The 17,091-nt window shown below is 59.3% G+C and overlaps 2 protein-coding genes across 2 annotated transcripts in view; one reads left to right on the plus strand and one right to left on the minus strand.

Annotated features, from left to right (window-relative positions):
- Positions 1-17,091, minus strand: part of LOC140732479 (tonsoku-like protein) — a 288,594-nt gene that overhangs the window by 11,552 nt on the left and 259,951 nt on the right. The window contains exons 18-20 of the mRNA XM_073055190.1: positions 7,916-8,087; positions 2,208-2,281; positions 845-978 (exon numbers count right to left, since the gene is read on the minus strand). Of these exons, the coding sequence (XP_072911291.1) occupies positions 7,993-8,087 (95 nt within the window). The 3' untranslated portion in view covers positions 845-978; positions 2,208-2,281; positions 7,916-7,992. The remainder of the gene's footprint in view (positions 1-844; positions 979-2,207; positions 2,282-7,915; positions 8,088-17,091) is intronic.
- On the plus strand, positions 2,816-7,928 carry LOC140732548 (uncharacterized). The gene is made up of 7 exons (XM_073055317.1): positions 2,816-3,079; positions 3,602-3,700; positions 4,235-4,312; positions 4,654-4,710; positions 6,089-6,099; positions 6,667-6,768; positions 7,925-7,928. The coding sequence occupies exons 1-7, from the start codon at positions 2,816-2,818 to the stop codon at positions 7,926-7,928; spliced, it is 615 nt and encodes a 204-aa protein (XP_072911418.1).

Raw genomic sequence — 17,091 nt, forward strand, 5'->3', positions numbered from 1 at the left:
GGTGTCCAGTAGGGGAGAGACAGTGTCCGGGTAGGGGAGAGACGGTGTCCAGTAGGGGAGGGACGGTGTCCGGGTAGGGAGGGACAGTGTCCGGTAGGGGAGGGACGGTATCCAGTAGGGGAGGGACGGTGTCCGGTAGGGAGGGACAGTGTCAGGTAGGGGGGCTCGGAGGGACGGTGTCCGGTAGGGGAGGGACAGTTCCGGTAGGGGAGGGACAGTTCCGGTAGGGGAGGGACGGTGTCCGTTAGGGAAGGGACGGTATCCAGTAGGGGAGGGACGGTTTCCGGTAGGGAGGGGGGTGCGGAGAGTCAACAGTATTGAGAACATCTTCAGTAACTGACACCTCAAAAAGGTGGCATCCATCTTTAAGGGCCCCCATCACCCAGGACACGGCCTCTTCTCATTGCTACCATCAGGAAGGAGGTACAGGAGCCTGAAGACACACAGTCAGTGATTCAGGAACAGCTTCTTCCCCCTCTGCCGTCAGAAACCGTGAACATTCCCGCACTATGTTTGCTCTGGGCTCAGTGTTCATGCATTTCTGATTAATTCATTGTTTTTTGTCACTGTCACTGCTGCTGGGAAACATGTCTGTGATATGAAACCTGCACATATTTTCATTCTGATTCAGGCCTCTAACCCTCCAGAGAAAATTCCCCAATCTGTAGCAAGGGTCGACGTCTCCAGATATGAAAGAGCCCCTGCTGAGGAAATCCCTCCATCTCACCCCGGAGGGAATACTCAGTGACCTGGAGTCCGGCCTGCCCTGTGCTCCATGACTGTGGGAGTGAAGTGATGAACCTCCCGTCACCTCACAGAGATTGATCCGCTGTTCCCCACTAACCTGACAAATCCAGGAGATCCAGGCAGGACACCCTCTTGTCCAGGGCAGTCAGAAGTATCTGCAGACCGGGAAGACTGATGTCAGGGTTTTGGGAAAGGTCCAGGGATGCCAGTGATGGTAGAGAGGGCAGGCACCTAGTAGGGAATGGGAGGGTGACCTGACAGATTAGTCCTGCCCACAGCACCACGATTTCGAGACAAAACAAACAACCTAGGGTGTAGAACCACCAGAGAGAGGGAGGGGGAGAGTGGGAGGGGGAGAGGGAAGCAGAGAGGGGGAGAAGGACAAGGGGAAAAGGGGAGAGAGCAGGACCGGGAGATCTTGGTCAGTGTATAGATCTCCCTGTGAGAGAGAGGGACTGAGTAACACTGGTCAGTGTACAGATCTCCCCCTGGAGAGGCATTGGTCAGTGTACAGATCTCTCTCTGAGTGAGGAGGGACAGAGAGGAGACACTAGTCAGTGTACAGATCTCCCTCTGAGAGACACCGGTCAGTGTACAGATCTCTCTCTGAGAAAGAGGGACAGAGAGAGACACCGGTCAGTGTACAAATCTCCCTCTGAGAGACACTGGTCAGTGTACAGATCAACCCTGAGAGAGAGGGACAGAGAGAGACCCTGGTCAGTGTACAAATCTCCCTCTGAGAGACACTGGTCAGTGTACAGATCAACCCTGAGAGAGAGGGACAGAGAGAGACCCTGGTCAGTGTACAAATCTCCCTCTGAGAGACACTGGTCAGTGTATAGATCTCCCTCATGAGAGACATTGGTCAGTGTACAGATCTCTCTCTGAGTGAGAGGGACAGAGAGAGACACTGGTCATTTACAGATCTCTCTCTGAGTGAGAGGGACAGAGAGAGACACCGGTCAGTGTACAGATCTCCCTCTGAGAGACACTGGTCAGTGTACAGATCTCCCTCTGAGAGACACCGGTCAGTGTATAGATCTCCCTCTGAGAGACACTGGTCAGTGTATAGATCAACCCTGAGAGAGAGGGACTGAGAGAGACACCGGTCAGTGTACAGATCTCCCTCTGAGAGACACTGGTCAGTGTACAGATCTCTCTCTGAGAGACACTGGTCAGTGTACAGATCTCTCTTTGAGTGAGAGGGACAGAGAGAGACACTGGTCAGTGTACAGATCTCTCTCTGAGTGACAGGGACAGAGAGAGACACCGGTCAGTGTACAGATCTCTCTCTGAGTGACAGGGACAGAGAGAGACACCGGTCAGTGTACAGATCTCCCTCTGAGAGACACTGGTCAGTGTATAGATCAACCCTGAGAGAGAGGGATTGAGAGACAGCCCACTGTGGGTACATGTGGTTGGGATTTGTATTCCAAAGGGTGAAGCTCGTCACTCGGTACCTGGCAAGATTTCTGACGCTGTCGTTGTTGAGGGCATTGCTGGAGAGGGTGAGATGAGCCAGAATACAGCCATCCTGTTGGGATAAGAGAGAGAGTCTTATGAACAGTATGTGCGGATGGAAACTTGGCAGCCTGAAAAAGCGAGGTGAAATGGAGAGAGGAGTGAGTGACATAGGGAGGAAGGAGGAGAGGGGGAAGGGAGAGGGGGACAGCATGAGGGGTGATGGGGAGGAGAGGAGGAAGGGGTGGAGGAAAGGGGAGAGGGGTGAGAGATTGACAAAGAAGAAGTGGGAGGAGTGGGAGAGAGAGGGTGCTCCTTTAGCAAATATATTTGAGAGAATGCTGGACATGTTCTTGCATAGTATGCCGAACGGGTGAACCGAAACACAAGGCACTGGCACGGAGATACAGTCAGGATGCAGACGAAGGTGTGAGCATGGCGGGAGCTGAACGGCAAACAGGAGACAGGCGGCAGGCAGAAAGGGGTAGGGCAGGGGGGTAGGAGAGAGGGGGTAGGAGAGAGGGGTAGGGGAGGGGGTAGGAGAGAGGGGGTGGGGAGAAGGTTGGTTGGGGAGAGGGTAGGAGAGAGGGGGTGGGAAGAAGGTTGGATGGGGAGAGGGGTGGGGAGAAGGTTGGATGGGGAGAGGGGGTGGGGAGAAGGTTGGATGGGGAGGGGTTGGGGAGAAGGTTGGATGGGGAGAGGGGGTGGGGAGAAGGTTGGATGGGGAGAGGGGTTGGGGAGAAGGTTGGATGGGGAGAGGGGATGGGGAGAAGGTTTGGATGGAGAGAGGGGGTGGGGAGAAGGTTTGGATGGAGAGAGGGGGTGGGGAGAAGGTTGGATGGGGAGGGGTTGGGGAGAAGGTTGGATGGGGAGAGGGGGTGGGGAGAAGGTTGGATGGGGAGAGGGGTTGGGGAGAAGGTTGGATGGGGAGAGGGGATGGGGAGAAGGTTTGGATGGAGAGAGGGGGTGGGGAGAAGGTTTGGATGGGGAGAGGGGTTGGGGAGAAGGTTGGATGGAGAGAGGGGGTGGGGAGAAGGTTTGGATGGGGAGGGGTGGGGAGAAGGTTTGGATGGAGAGAGGGGGTTGGGGAGAAGGTTGGATGGGGAGAGGGGGTGGGGAGAAGGTTGGATGGAGAGAGGGGGTGGGGAGAAGGTTTGGATGGGGAGGGGGTGGGAGAAGGTTGGATGGAGAGAGGGGGTGGGGGAGAAGGTTGGATGGGGAGAGGGGGTGGGGGAGAAGGTTGGATGGAGAGAGGGGGTGGGGAGAAGGTTTGGATGGGGAGGGGGTGGGGAGAAGGTTTGGATGGAGAGAGGGGGTGGGGAGAAGGTTGGATGGGGAGAGGGGGTGTGGAGAAGGTTGGATGGGGAGAGGGGGTGGGGAGAAGTTGGGATGGGGAGAGGGGTTGGGGAGAAGGTTGGATGGGAGAGGGGGTGGGGAGAAGGTTGGATGGGGAGAGGGGGTGGGGGAGAAGGTTGGATGGGGAGAGGGGGTGGGGAGAAGGTTTGGATGGAGAGAGGGGGTGGGGGAGAAGGTTGGATGGGGAGGGGGTGGGGAGAAGGTTGGATGGAGAGAGGGGGTGGGGAGAAGGTTGGATGGGGAGAGGGGTTGGGGAGAAGGTTGGATGGAGAGAGGGGGTGGGGAGAAGGTTTGGATGGGGAGGGGGTGGGGAGAAGGTTTGGATGGGGAGAGGGGGTGGGGAGAAGGTTGGATGGAGAGAGGGGTTGGGGAGAAGGTTGGATGGGGAGAGGGGGGTGGGGAGAAGGTTTGGATGGGGAGAGGGGTTGGGGAGAAGGTTGGATGGAGAGGGGGTGGGGGAGAAGGTTGGTTGGGGGAGAGGGGGTGGGGAGAAGGTTGGATGGAGAGAGGGGTTGGGGAGAAGGTTGGATTGGGAGAGGGGGTGGGGAGAAGGTTGGATGGAGAGAGGGGTTGGGGAGAAGGTTGGATGGGGAGAGGGGGTGGGGAGAAGGTTGGATGGAGAGGGGGTGGGGAGAAGGTTGGTTGGGGAGGGGGTGGGGGGAGGGGGTGGGGAGAAGGTTGGATGGGGAGAGGGGGTGGGGAGAAGGTTGGATGGGGAGAGGGGGTGGGGAGAAGGTTTGGATGGGGAGAGGGGGTGGGGAGAAGGTTGGATGGGGAGAGGGGGTGGGAAGAAGGTTGGATGGAGAGAGGGTGGGGAGAAGGTTTGGATGGAGAGAGGGGGTGGGGAGAAGGTTTGGATGGGGAGAGAGGGTGGGGAGAAGGGTTGGATGGAGAGAGGGGGTGGGGAGAAGGTTGGATGGAGAGAGGGGGTGGGGAGAAAGGTTTGGATGGGGAGAGAGGGTGGGGAGAAGGTTGGATGGAGAGAGGGGGTGGGGAGAAGGTTTGGATGGGGAGAGGGGGTGGGGAGAAGGAAGGATGGGGAGGGGGTGGGGAGAAAGAAGGATGGGGAGAAGGTTTGGATGGGGAGAGGGGGTGGGGAGAAGGTTTGGATGGGGAGAGGGGGTGGGGAGAAGGTTTGGATGGGGAGAGGGGGTGGGGAGAAGGTTGGATGGGGAGAGGGGTTGGGGAGAAGGTTGGATGGGGAGAGGGGGTGGGGAGAAGGTTGGATGGGGAGGGGGTGGGGAGAAGGTTGGATGGAGAGAGGGGTTGGGGAGAAGGTTTGGATGGAGAGAGGGGGTGGGGAGAAGGTTGGATGGGGAGAGAGGATGGGGAGAAGGTTGGATGGGGAGAGGGGGTGGGGAGAAGGTTTGGATGGGGAGAGAAGGTGGGGAGAAGGTTGGATGGAGAGAGGGGGTGTGGAGAAGGTTGGATGGGGAGGGGGGTGGGGAGAAGGTTGGATGGGGAGAGGGGGTGGGGAGAAGGTTTGGATGGGGAAGGGGATGGGGAGAAGGTTTGGATGGAGAGAGGGGGTGGGGAGAAGGTTGGATGGGGAGAGGGGGTGTGGAGAAGGTTGGATGGGGAGAGGGGTTGGGGTGAAGGTTTGGATGGGGAGAGGGGTTGGGGAGAAGGTTGGATGGGGAGAGGGGTTGGGGAGAAGGTTGGATGGGGAGGGGTTGGGAGAAGGTTTGGATGGAGAGAGGGGGTGGGGAGAAGGTTTGGATGGGGAGAAGGTTGGATGGGGAGAGGGGTTGGGGAGAAGGTTCGGATGGGGAGAGGGGTTGGGGAGAAGGTTGGATGGGGGAGAGGGGGTGGGGAGAAGGTTGGATGGAGAGAGGGGTTGGGGAGAAGGTTGGATGGGGAGAGGGGGTGGGGAGGTTGGATGGGGAGAGGGGTTGGGGAGAAGGTTTGGATGGGGAGAGGGGGTGGGGAGAAGTTTGGATGGGGAGAGGGGGTGGGGGAGAAGGTTTGGATGGGGAGAGGGGGTGGGGAGAAGGTTTGGATGGAGAGAGGGGTGGGGAGAAGGTTGGATGGAGAGAGGGGGTGGGGAGAAGGTTTGGATGGAGAGAGGGGGTGGGGAGAAGGTGAATGGGGAGAGGGGTTGGGGAGAAGGTTGGATGGGGAGGGGGTGGGGAGAAGGTTGGATGGGGAGAGGTGGTGGGGAGAGGTTTGGATGAGAGAGGGGGTGGGGAGAAGGTTGGATGGAGAGGGGGGTGGGGAGAAGGTTGGATGGGGAGAGGGGGTGGGAGAAGTTTGGATGGAGAGAGGGGGTGGGGAGAAGGTTGGATGGGGAGAGGGGTTGGGGAGAAGGTTGGATGGGGAGAGGGGGTGGGGAGAAGGTTGGATGGGGAGAGGGGGTGGGGAGAAGGTTTGGATGGGGAGAGGGGTTGGGGAGAAGGTTGGATGGGGAGAGGGGTTGGGGAGAAGGTTGGATGGGGAGAGGGGGTGGGGAAAAGGTTGGATGGAGAGGGGTTGGGGAGAAGGTTGGATGGGGAGAGGGGGTGGGGAGAAGGTTGGATGGGGAGAGGGGGTGGGGAGGTTTGGATGGAGAGAGGGGGTGGGGAGAAGGTTTGGATGGGGAGAGGGGTTGGGGAGAAGGTTGGATGGGGAGAGGGGTTGGGGAGAAGGTTGGATGGAGAGAGGGGGTGGGGAAAAGGTTTGGATGGGGAGAGGGGGTGGGGAGAAGGTTGGATGGGGAGAGGGGGTGGGGAGAAGGTTTGGATGGGGAGAGGGGTTGGGGAGAAGGTTGGATGGGGAGAGGGGGGTGGGGAGAAGGTTGGATGGAGAGAGGGGGTGGGGAGAAGGTTGGATGGGGAGAGGGGGTGGGGAGAAGGTTTGGATGGAGAGAGGGGGTGGGGAGAAGGTTGGATGGGGAGGGGGTGGGGAGAAGGTTTGGATGGGGAGAGGGGGTGGGGAGAAGGTTGGATGGGGAGAGGGGTTGGGAGAAGGTTGGATGGGGAGAGGGGTTGGGGAGAAGGTTGGATGGGGAGAGGGGGTGGGGAGAAGGTTGGATGGGGAGAGGGGGTGGGGAGAAGGTTTGGATGGAGAGGGGTTGGGGAGAAGGTTGGATGGGGAGAGGGGTTGGGGAGAAGGTTGGATGGAGAGAGGGGGTGGGGAGAAGGTTGGATGGGGAGAGGGGGTGGGGGAGAAGGTTGGATGGGGAGGGGTTGGGGAGAAGGTTGGATGGGGAGAGGGGGTGGGGAAAAGGTTGGATGGAGAGGGGTTGGGGAGAAGGTTGGATGGGGAGAGGGGTTGGGAAGAAGGTTGGATGGGAGGGGTTGGGGAGAAGGTTTGGATGGAGAGGGGGTGGGGAGAAGGTTTGGATGGGGAGAGGGGGTGGGGAGAAGGTTGGATGGAGAGAGGGGTTGGGGAGAAGGTTGGATGGGGAGGGGTTGGGGGAGAAGGTTTGGATGGAGAGAGGGGGTGGGGGAGAAGGGGATGGGGAGAGGGGGTGGGGGAGAAGGTTGGATGGGGAGGGGTTGGGGAGAAGGTTTGGATGGAGAGAGGGGGTGGGGAGAAGGTTTGGATGGGGAGGGGTTGGGGAGAAGGTTTGGATGGAGAGAGGGGGTGGGGAGAAGGGGATGGGGAGAGGGGGTGGGGAGAAGGTTGGATGGGGAGGGGTTGGGGAGAAGGTTTGGATGGAGAGAGGGGGTGGGGAGAAGGTTTGGATGGGGAGGGGTTGGGGAGAAGGTTTGGATGGAGAGAGGGGGTGGGGAGAAGGTTTGGATGGGGAGAGGGGGTGGGGAGAAGGTTTGGATGGGGAGAGGGGGTGGGGAGAAGGTTTGGATGGGGAGAGGGGAAGCGGGTGTGTGAGGAGGAGAATGTGAGAAGGGAAGAGAGCGAGAGGGGCGTGTGAGGGGGGAGCGTGAGGGGAGAGTATGATGGGGAAGGGGAGATACAGGTAGAGGAGAGGAGGGTTGTGGTGGGAGAGGGGGTAGAGGTAGAGAGAGAGAAAGAAAAAGGAATATAAAGGGGAAGAGAGATTGAAAGAGACTGAGTGAGATAGAGATCGAGGTAGAGTTAGGGATTGATAGAGGGAGGGAGAGATGGATGGCTGGGACAGACACTGGTGGATGAGGGAGAGGGAGTGTGTTAATGTTAGAGACAGAGAGCAATGAGGAGATAGAGAGAGAGGGAGAGTGGTAATGAGAGTGAGAGAGAGAGAGAGAGAGAGAGAGAGAGAGATAATGTGTGTGTCAGAGAGGATAAAAATATGAGAAAGGATAGATAGAGATAGATAGAACAAGTTAGAGAGAGATAATGAGAGAAAGTGGGACAGAGAGATAGATAGTGAGTGAGTGAGGGATAGAGAGAGAGGATGAGAGTCGGTAGGCACCGGCTGACTGGCACTGACCTGACTCAGATAGCTGACGAGTGGATCGAGGTGGAGGCTGTCTTGTGCGTGGGTCACAGAGCCCAGATTCAGCCGGGTCAGCAGCGTGGGCCGGATGCTGTGGAGCAGTGGCTGCAGGCGCGGGTTCCCAGGGTGTTCTTGGAAACGTCCAGGGACTCCAACCTGTTGCAGCCTGGAGAGAAGATGGGAGGGGAAATGAGGCAGGGGTGGGAGGTGTGGTACTGAGGGAGGGTCACACTGTGGGAGGGGTGGTACCGAGGGAGTGGTCACACTGTGGGGGGGGGGCGGTACTGGGGGGGGGGGAGTCACACTGTGGGGGGGGCGGTACAGAAGTCACTGAGGGGTGTGTTTTTGGCCCTGAGTGGGGGATTAAAGGTGGGAGGTTTTTATGCAGGTGGAGCTGGAGTTGGGCTCTGTGCAGTTGGTAATCCTCTCTGACGTCCACCCCGATCTCTCTGACAAGGCCCTATTCCCTTGTCTGCGCTCCATCGGCGAGATGCGTTCGAAAATAACCCCGATTCGGTACAGAGCACTGCCGCAGGGTTCTGACCACCTATTCTGTCTGTTTATGCAGCTGCCCGGGATGGGGATGCCAAGGGGCAGATTCAGGTTTATTTTGAGGGGCATTACTATACCATCCCGTAGGCTGCCGGTCACCCGAGGTGCTGTGCCTCTGAGGAGTTTGGTCACATTTGGAACAATTGCCCGAAGATTCAGGCTGCCAACTCTGTCTTGGAGGCACTGAGCCTCCCTCCGCTGACCCTCCCTCCGACTGTCCCTCCCTCCCCTGTGCCACCGGCTGTGGAAGTCGTGGTTGGACACGGGACGGGTGATGGGGAGGGGTGGGTTCAGGTGGTGGGCAGGAAGGTGAAAAAGAAGAGGGAGGCTTCTCCTCCAGAGAGGAGCAGGTTGTTGCTGTGGAACTGAGCCCAGAGGGTCCCGTGGCTCCTGAAATCAAGCAAGAGCCTGGGGAAGTCAGGGAGGGGAGGTGGTGCTGGAGGCTGAGGATGCCACTGTAATACACCTCTGTGTCTACAGTGAGGGTGAGGAGTGAGGGATGGGGTAGATCCTGTGGTCGGGTCTACAGTGAGGGTGAGGAGTGAGGGATGGGGTAGAGCCCGTGGTCGGGTCTACAGTGAGGGTGAGGAGTGAGGGATGGGGTAGAGCCCATGGTCGGGTGAGGGTGAGGAGTGAGGGATGAGGTAGAGCGTGTGGATGGGTCTACAGTGAGGGTGAGGGATGAGGTGAGGAATGAGGTAGAACCCGTGGCTGGGTCTACAGTGAGGGTGAGGAATGAGGGATGGGGTAGAGCCCGTGGTCGGGTCTACAGTGAGGGTGAGGAGTGAGGATGGGGTAGAGCCCGTGGTCGGGTCTACAGTGAGGGTGAGGAGGTGAGGGATGGGGTAGAGCCTGTGGTCGGGTCTACAGTGAGGGTGAGGAGTGGGGGATGGGGTAGAGCCCGTGGTCGGGTCTACAGTGAGGGTGAGGAGTGAGGGATGGGGGTAGAGCCCGTGGTCGGGTCTACAGTGAGGGTGAGGAGTGAGGGATGAGGTAGAGCCCGTGGTCGGGTCTACAGTGAGGGTGAGGAGTGAGGGATGGGGTAGAGCCCGTGGTCGGGTGAGGTTGAGGAGTGAGGGATGGGGTACAGCCCGATGGTCGGGTGAGGGTGAGGAGTGAGGGATGAGGTAGAGCGTGTGGATGGTCTACAGTGAGGGTGAGGGATGAGGTGAGGAGTGAGGAATGAGGTAGAACCCGTGGATGGGTCTACAGTGAGGGTGAGGAATGAGGGATGGGGTAGAGCCCGTGGTCGGGTCTACAGTGAGGGTGAGGAGTGAGGGATGGGGTAGAGCCCGTGGTCGGGTCTACAGCGAGGGTGAGGAGTGAGGGATGAGGTAGAGCCCGTGGTCGGGTCTACAGTGAGGGTGAGGAATGAGGGATGGGGTAGAGCCCGTGGTCGGGTCTACAGTGAGGGTGAGGAGTGGGGATGGGGTAGAGCCCGTGGTTGGGTCTACAGTGAGGGTGAGGAGTGAGGGATGGGGTAGAGCCCGTGGTCGGGTCTACAGTGAGGGTGAGGAGTGGGGGATGGGGTAGAGCCCGTGGTCGGGTCTACAGTGAGGGTGAGGAGTGAGGGATGGGGTAGAGCCCGTGGTCGGGTCTACAGTGAGGGCGAGGAGTGAGGGATGGGGTGAGGAGTGAGGAATGGGGTAGAGCCCGTGGTCGGGTGAGGTTGAGGAGTGAGGGATGGGGTAGAGCCCATGGTCGGGTGAGGGTGAGGAGTGAGGGATGAGGTAGAGCGTGTGGATGGGTCTACAGTGAGGGTGAGGGATGAGGTGAGGAGTGAGGAATGAGGTAGAACCCGTGGATGGGTCTACAGTGAGGGTGAGGAATGAGGGATGGGTAGAGCCCGTGGTCGGGTCTACAGTCAGGGTGAGGAGTGAGGGATGGGGTAGAGCCCGTGGTCGGGTCTACAGTGAGGGTGAGGAGTGAGGGATGGGGTAGAGCCTGTGGTCGGGTCTACAGTGAGGGTGAGGAGTGGGGGATGGGGTAGAGCCTGTGGTCGGGTCTACAGTGAGGGTGAGGAGTGGGGGATGGGGTAGAGCCCGTGGTCGGGTCTACAGTGAGGGCGAGGAGTGAGGGATGGGGTGAGGAGTGAGGAATGGGGTAGAGCCCGTGGTCGGGTGAGGGTGAGGAGTGAGAGATGGGGTAGAGCCCGTGGTCGGGTCTACAGTGAGGGTGAGGAGTGAGGGATGGGGTAGAGCCCATGGTCGGGTCTACAGTGAGGGCGAGGAGTGAGGGATGGGGTGAGGAGTGAGGGATGGGGTAGAGCCCATGGTCGGGAGAGGGTGAGGAGTGAGGGATGGGGTAGAGCCCGTGGTCGGGTCTACAGTGAGGGCGAGGAGTGAGGGATGGGGTGAGGAGTGAGGGATGGGGTAGAGCCCATGGTCGGGTGAGGGTGAGGAGTGAGGGATGGGGTAGAGCCCGTGGTCGGGTCTACAGTGAGGGCGAGGAGTGAGGGATGGGGTGAGGAGTGAGGAATGGGGTAGAGCCCGTGGTCGGGTGAGGGTGAGGAGTGAGGGATGGGGTGAGGAGTGAGGGATGGGGTAGAGCCCGTGGTCGGGTCTACAGTGAGGGTGAGGAGTGAGGGATGGGGTAGAGCCCGTGGTCGGGTCTACAGTGAGGGTGAGGAGTGAGGGATGGGGTAGAGCCCATGGTCGGGTGAGGGTGAGGAGTCAGGGATGAGGTAGAGCCCGTGGTCGGGTCTACATTGAGGGTGAGGAGTGAGGGATGGGGTAGAGCCCGTGGTCGGGTCTACATTGAGGGTGAGGAGTGAGGGATGGGGTAGAGCCCATGGTCGGGTGAGGGTGAGGAGTCAGGGATGAGGTAGAGCGTGTGGATGGGACTACAGTGAGGGTGAGGGATGAGGTGAGGAGTGAGGAATGATGTAGAGCCCGTGGATGGGTCTACAGTGAGGGTGAGGAGTGAGGGACGGGGTAGAGCCCGTGGTCGGGTCTACAGTGAGGGTGAGGAGTGAGGGATGGGGTAGAGCCCGTGGATGGGTCTACAGTGAGGGTGAGGAGTGAGGGATGGGGTAGAGCCCGTGGTCGGGTCTACAGTGAGGGTGAGGAGTGAGGGATGAGATAGAGCCCGTGGATGGGTCTACAGTGAGGGTGAGGAGTGAGCGACGGGGGTAGAGCCCGTGGTCGGGTCTACAGTGAGGGTGAGGAGTGAGGGATGGGGTAGAGCCCGTGGATGGGTCTACAGTGAGGGTGAGGAGTGAGGGATGGGGTATAGCCCGTGGTCGGGTCTACAGTGAGGGTGAGGAGTGAGGGATGGGGTAGAGCCCGTGGTCGGGTCTACAGTAAGGGTGAGGAGTGAGGGATGAGGTAGAGCCCGTGGTCGGGTCTACAGTGAGGGTGAGGGTGAGGAGTGAGGGATGAGATAGAGCCCGTGGACGGGTCTACAGTGAGGGTGAGGAGTGAGGGATGGGGTAGAGCCCGTGGTCGGGTCTACAGTGAGGGTGAGGAGTGAGGGATGGGGTAGAGCCCGTGGTCGGATCTACAGTGAGGGTGAGGAGTGAGGGATGGGGTAGAGCCCATAGTCGGGTCTACAGTGAGGGTGAGGAGTGAGGGATGGGGTACAGCCCGTGGTCGGGTCTACAGTGAGGATGAGTAGTGAGGGATGGGGTAGAGCCCGTGAATAGGTCTACAGTGAGGATGAGGAGTGAGGGATGGGGTAGAGCCCGTGAATAGGTCTACAGTGAGGATGAGGAGTGAGGGATGGGGTAGAGCCCGTGAATGGGTCTACAGTGAGGATGAGGAGTGAGGGATGAGGTAGAGCCCATAGTCGGGTCTACAGTGAGGATGAGGAGTGAGGGATGGGGTAGAGCCCGTGAATAGGTCTACAGTGAGGGTGAGGAGTGAGGGATGAGGTAGAGCCCGTGGTCGGGTCTACAGTGAGGGTGAGGAGTGAGGGATGGGGTACAGCCCGTGGTCGGGTCTACAGTGAGGATGAGTAGTGAGGGATGGGGTAGAGCCCGTGAATAGGTCTACAGTGAGGATGAGGAGTGAGGGATGGGGTAGAGCCCGTGAATAGGTCTACAGTGAGGATGAGGAGTGAGGGATGGGGTAGAGCCCGTGAATGGGTCTACAGTGAGGATGAGGAGTGAGGGATGAGGTAGAGCCCATAGTCGGGTCTACAGTGAGGATGAGGAGTGAGGGATGGGGTAGAGCCCATGAATAGGTCTACAGTGAGGGTGAGGAGTGAGGGATGAGGTAGAGCCCGTGGTCGGGTCTACAGTGAGGGTGAGGAGTGAGGGATGGGGTACAGCCCGTGGTCGGGTCTACAGTGAGGATGAGTAGTGAGGGATGGGGTAGAGCCCGTGAATAGGTCTACAGTGAGGATGAGGAGTGAGGGATGGGGTAGAGCCCGTGAATAGGTCTACAGTGAGGATGAGTAGTGAGGGATGGGGTAGAGCCCGTGGTCGGGTCTACAGTGAGGATGAGGAGTGAGGGATGGGGTAGAGCCCGTGAATAGGTCTACAGTGAGGGTGAGGAGTGAATGATGGGGTAGAGCCCATGGTCGGGTCTACAGTGAGGATGAGGAGTGAGGGATGAGGTAGAGCCCGTGGTCGGGTCTACAGTGAGGGCGAGGAGTGAGGGATGGGGTGAAGAGTGAGGGATGACGTAGAGCCCGTGGATGGGTCTACAGTGAGGGTGAGGAGTGAGTGATGGGGTAGAGCCCGTGGTCGGGTCTACAGTGAGGGTGAGGAGTGAGGGATGAGGTAGAGCCCGTGGTCGGGTCTACAGTGAAGGTGAGGAGTGAGGGATGAGGGAGAGCCTGTGGTTGGGTCTACAGTGAGGGTGAGGAGTGAGGGATGAGGTAGAGCCCGTGGTCGGGTGAGGGTGAGGAGTGAGGGATGAGGTAGAGCCCATGGTTGGGTCTACAGTGAGGGTGAGGAGTGAGGGATGAGGTAGAGCCCGTGGTCGGGTCTACAGTGAGGGTGAGGAGTGAGGGATGAGGTAGAGCCTGTGGTTGGGTCTACAGTGAGTATGAGGAGTGAGGGATGGGGTAGATCCCGTGAATAGGTCTACAGTGAGGGTGAAGAGTGAGGGATGGGGTAGAGCCTGTGGTCGGGTCTACAGTGAGGGTGAGGAGTGAGGGATGAGGTAGAGCCCGTGGTCGGGTCTACAGTGAGGGTGAGGAGTGAGGGATGAGGTAGAGCCCGTGGTTGGGTCTACAGTGAGGGTGAGGAGTGTGGGATGAGGTAGAGCCCGTGGTCGGGTCTACAGTGAGGGTGAGGAGTGAGGGATGAGATAGAGCCCGTGGTCGGGTCTACAGTGAGGGTGAGGAGTGAGGGATGGGGTAGAGCCCGTGGTCGGGTCTACAGTGAGGATGAGGAGTGAGGGATGAGGTAGAGCCCGTGGTCGGGTCTACAGTGAGGTTGAGGAGGGAGGGATGAGGTAGAGCCCGTGGTCGGGTGAGGGTGAGGAGTGAGGGATGAGGTAGAGCCCATGGTTGGGTCTACAGTGAGGGTGAGGAGTGAGGGATGGGGTAGAGCCCGTGGTCGGGTCTACAGTGAGGGTGAGGAGTGAGCGATTAGGTAGAGCCCGTTGTCGGGTCTACAGTGAGGGTGAGGAGTGAGGGATGAGGTAGAGCCTGTGGTTGGGTCTACAGTGAGTATGAGGAGTGAGGGATGAGGTAGAGCCCGTGGTCGGGTCTACAGTGAGGGTGAGGAGTGAGGGATGAGGTAGAGCCCGTGGTCGGGTCTACAGTGAGGGTGAGGAGTGAGGGATGAGATAGAGCCCGTGGTCGGGTCTACAGTGAGGGTGAGGAGTGAGGGATGGGGTAGAGCCCGTGGTCGGGTCTACAGTGAGGATGAGGAGTGAGGGATGAGGTAGAGCCCGTGGTCGGGTCTACAGTGAGGGTGAGGAGTGAGGGATGAGGTAGAGCCCGTGGTCGGGTCTACAGTGAGGGCGAGGAGTGAGGGATGAGATAGAGCCCGTGGTCGGGTCTACAGTGAGGGTGAGGAGTGAGGGATGGGGTAGAGCCCGTGGTCGGGTCTACAGTGAGGATGAGTAGTGAGGGATGGGGTAGAGCCCGTGGTCGGGTCTACAGTGAGGATGAGGAGTGAGGGATGGGGTAGAGCCCGTGAATAGGTCTACAGTGAGGGTGAGGAGTGAATGATGGGGTAGAGCCCATGGTCGGGTCTACAGTGAGGATGAGGAGCGAGGGATGAGGTAGAGCCCGTGGTCGGGTCTACAGTGAGGGCGAGGAGTGAGGGATGGGGTGAAGAGTGAGGGATGACGTAGAGCCCGTGGATGGGTCTACAGTGAGGGTGAGGAGTGAGTGATGGGGTAGAGCCCGTGGTCGGGTCTACAGTGAGGGTGAGGAGTGAGGGATGAGGTAGAGCCCGTGGTCGGGTCTACAGTGAAGGTGAGGAGTGAGGGATGAGGGAGAGCCTGTGGTTGGGTCTACAGTGAGGGTGAGGAGTGAGGGATGAGGTAGAGCCCGTGGTCGGGTGAGGGTGAGGAGTGAGGGATGAGGTAGAGCCCATGGTTGGGTCTACAGTGAGGGTGAGGAGTGAGGGATGAGGTAGAGCCCGTGGTCGGGTCTACAGTGAGGGTGAGGAGTGAGGGATGAGGTAGAGCCTGTGGTTGGGTCTACAGTGAGTATGAGGAGTGAGGGATGGGGTAGATCCCGTGAATAGGTCTACAGTGAGGGTGAGGAGTGAGGGATGGGGTAGAGCCCGTGGTCGGGTCTACAGTGAGGATGAGGAGTGAGGGATGAGGTAGAGCCCGTGGTCGGGTCTACAGTGAGGGTGAGGAGTGAGGGATGAGGTAGAGCCCGTGGTCGGGTCTACAGTGAGGGTGAGGAGTGAGGGATGCGGTAGAGCCCGTGAATAGATCTACAGTGAGGGTGAGGAGTGAGGGATGGGGTAGAGCCCGTGAATAGGTCTACAGTGAGGGTGAAGAGTGAGGGATGGGGTAGAGCCTGTGATCGGGTCTACAGTGAGGGTGAGGAGTGAGGGATGAGGTAGAGCCCGTGGTCGGGTCTACAGTGAGGGTGAAGAGTGAGGGATGAGGTAGAGCCTGTGGTTGGGTCTACAGTGAGGACGAGGAGTGAGGGATGGCGTAGAGCCTGTGAATAGGTCTACAGTGAGGGTGAAGAGTGAGGGATGGGGTAGAGCCTGTGGTCGGGTCTACAGTGAGGGTGAGGAGTGAGGGATGAGGTAGAGCCCGTGGTCGGGTCTACAGTGAGGGTGAGGAGTGAGGGATGGGGTAGAGCCCGTGAATAGGTCTACAGTGAGGGTGAGGAGTGAGGGATGGGGTAGAGCCCGCGAATAGGTCTACAGTGAGGGTGAAGAGTGAGGGATGGGGTAGAGCCTGTGGTCGGGTCTACAGTGAGGGTGAGGAGTGAGGGATGAGGTAGTGCCCGTGAATAGGTCTACAGTGAGGGTGAGGAGTGAGGGATGAGGTAGAGCCTGTGGTCGGGTCTACAGTGAGGGTGAGGAGTGAGGGATGAGGTAGAGCCTGTGGTCGGATCTACAGTGAGGGTGAGGAGTGAGGGATGAGGTAGAGCCTGTGGTTGGGTCTACAGTGAGGGTGAGGAGTGAGGGATGAGGTAGACCCGTGGTCGGGTGAGGGTGAGGAGTGAGGGATGAGGTAGAGACAATGGTTGGGTCTACAGTGAGGGTGAGGAGTGAGGGATGAGTTAGAGCCCGTGGTCGGGTCTACAGTGAGGGTGAGGAGTGAGCGATTAGGTAGAGCCCGTTGTCGGGTCTACAGTGAGGGTGAGGAGTGAGGGATGGGGTAGATCCCGTGGATGGGTCTACAGTGAGGGTGAGGAGTGAAGGATGGGGTAGATCCCGTGGTCGGGTCTACAGTGAGGGTGAGGAGTGAGGGATGGGGTAGAGCCCGTGGTCGGGTCTACAGTGAGGATGAGGAGTGAGCGATTAGGTAGAGCGCGTTGTCGGGTCTACAGTGAGGGTGAGGAGTGAGGGATGAGGTAGAGCCTGTGGTTGGGTCTACAGTGAGTATGAGGAGTGAGGGATGAGGTAGAGCCCGTGGTCGGGTCTACAGTGAGGGTGAGGAGTGAGGGATGAGGTAGAGCCCGTGGTCGGGTCTACAGTGAGGGTGAGGAGTGAGGGATGAGATAGAGCCCGTGGTCGGGTCTACAGTGAGGGTGAGGAGTGAGGGATGGGGTAGAGCCCGTGGTCGGGTCTACAGTGAGGATGAGGAGTGAGGGATGAGGTAGAGCCCGTGGTCGGGTCTACAGTGAGGGTGAGGAGTGAGGGATGAGGTAGAGCCCGTGGTCGGGTCTACAGTGAGGGCGAGGAGTGAGGGATGAGATAGAGCCCGTGGTCGGGTCTACAGTGAGGGTGAGGAGTGAGGGATGGGGTAGAGCCCGTGGTCGGGTCTACAGTGAGGATGAGTAGTGAGGGATGGGGTAGAGCCCGTGGTCGGGTCTACAGTGAGGATGAGGAGTGAGGGATGGGGTAGAGCCCGTGAATAGGTCTACAGTGAGGGTGAGGAGTGAATGATGGGGTAGAGCCCATGGTCGGGTCTACAGTGAGGATGAGGAGCGAGGGATGAGGTAGAGCCCGTGGTCGGGTCTACAGTGAGGGCGAGGAGTGAGGGATGGGGTGAAGAGTGAGGGAAGACGTAGAGCCCGTGGAT

Source organism: Hemitrygon akajei, chromosome 8 (genome assembly GCF_048418815.1).
Source record: "Hemitrygon akajei chromosome 8, sHemAka1.3, whole genome shotgun sequence".
Taxonomy (NCBI): domain Eukaryota; kingdom Metazoa; phylum Chordata; class Chondrichthyes; order Myliobatiformes; family Dasyatidae; genus Hemitrygon; species Hemitrygon akajei.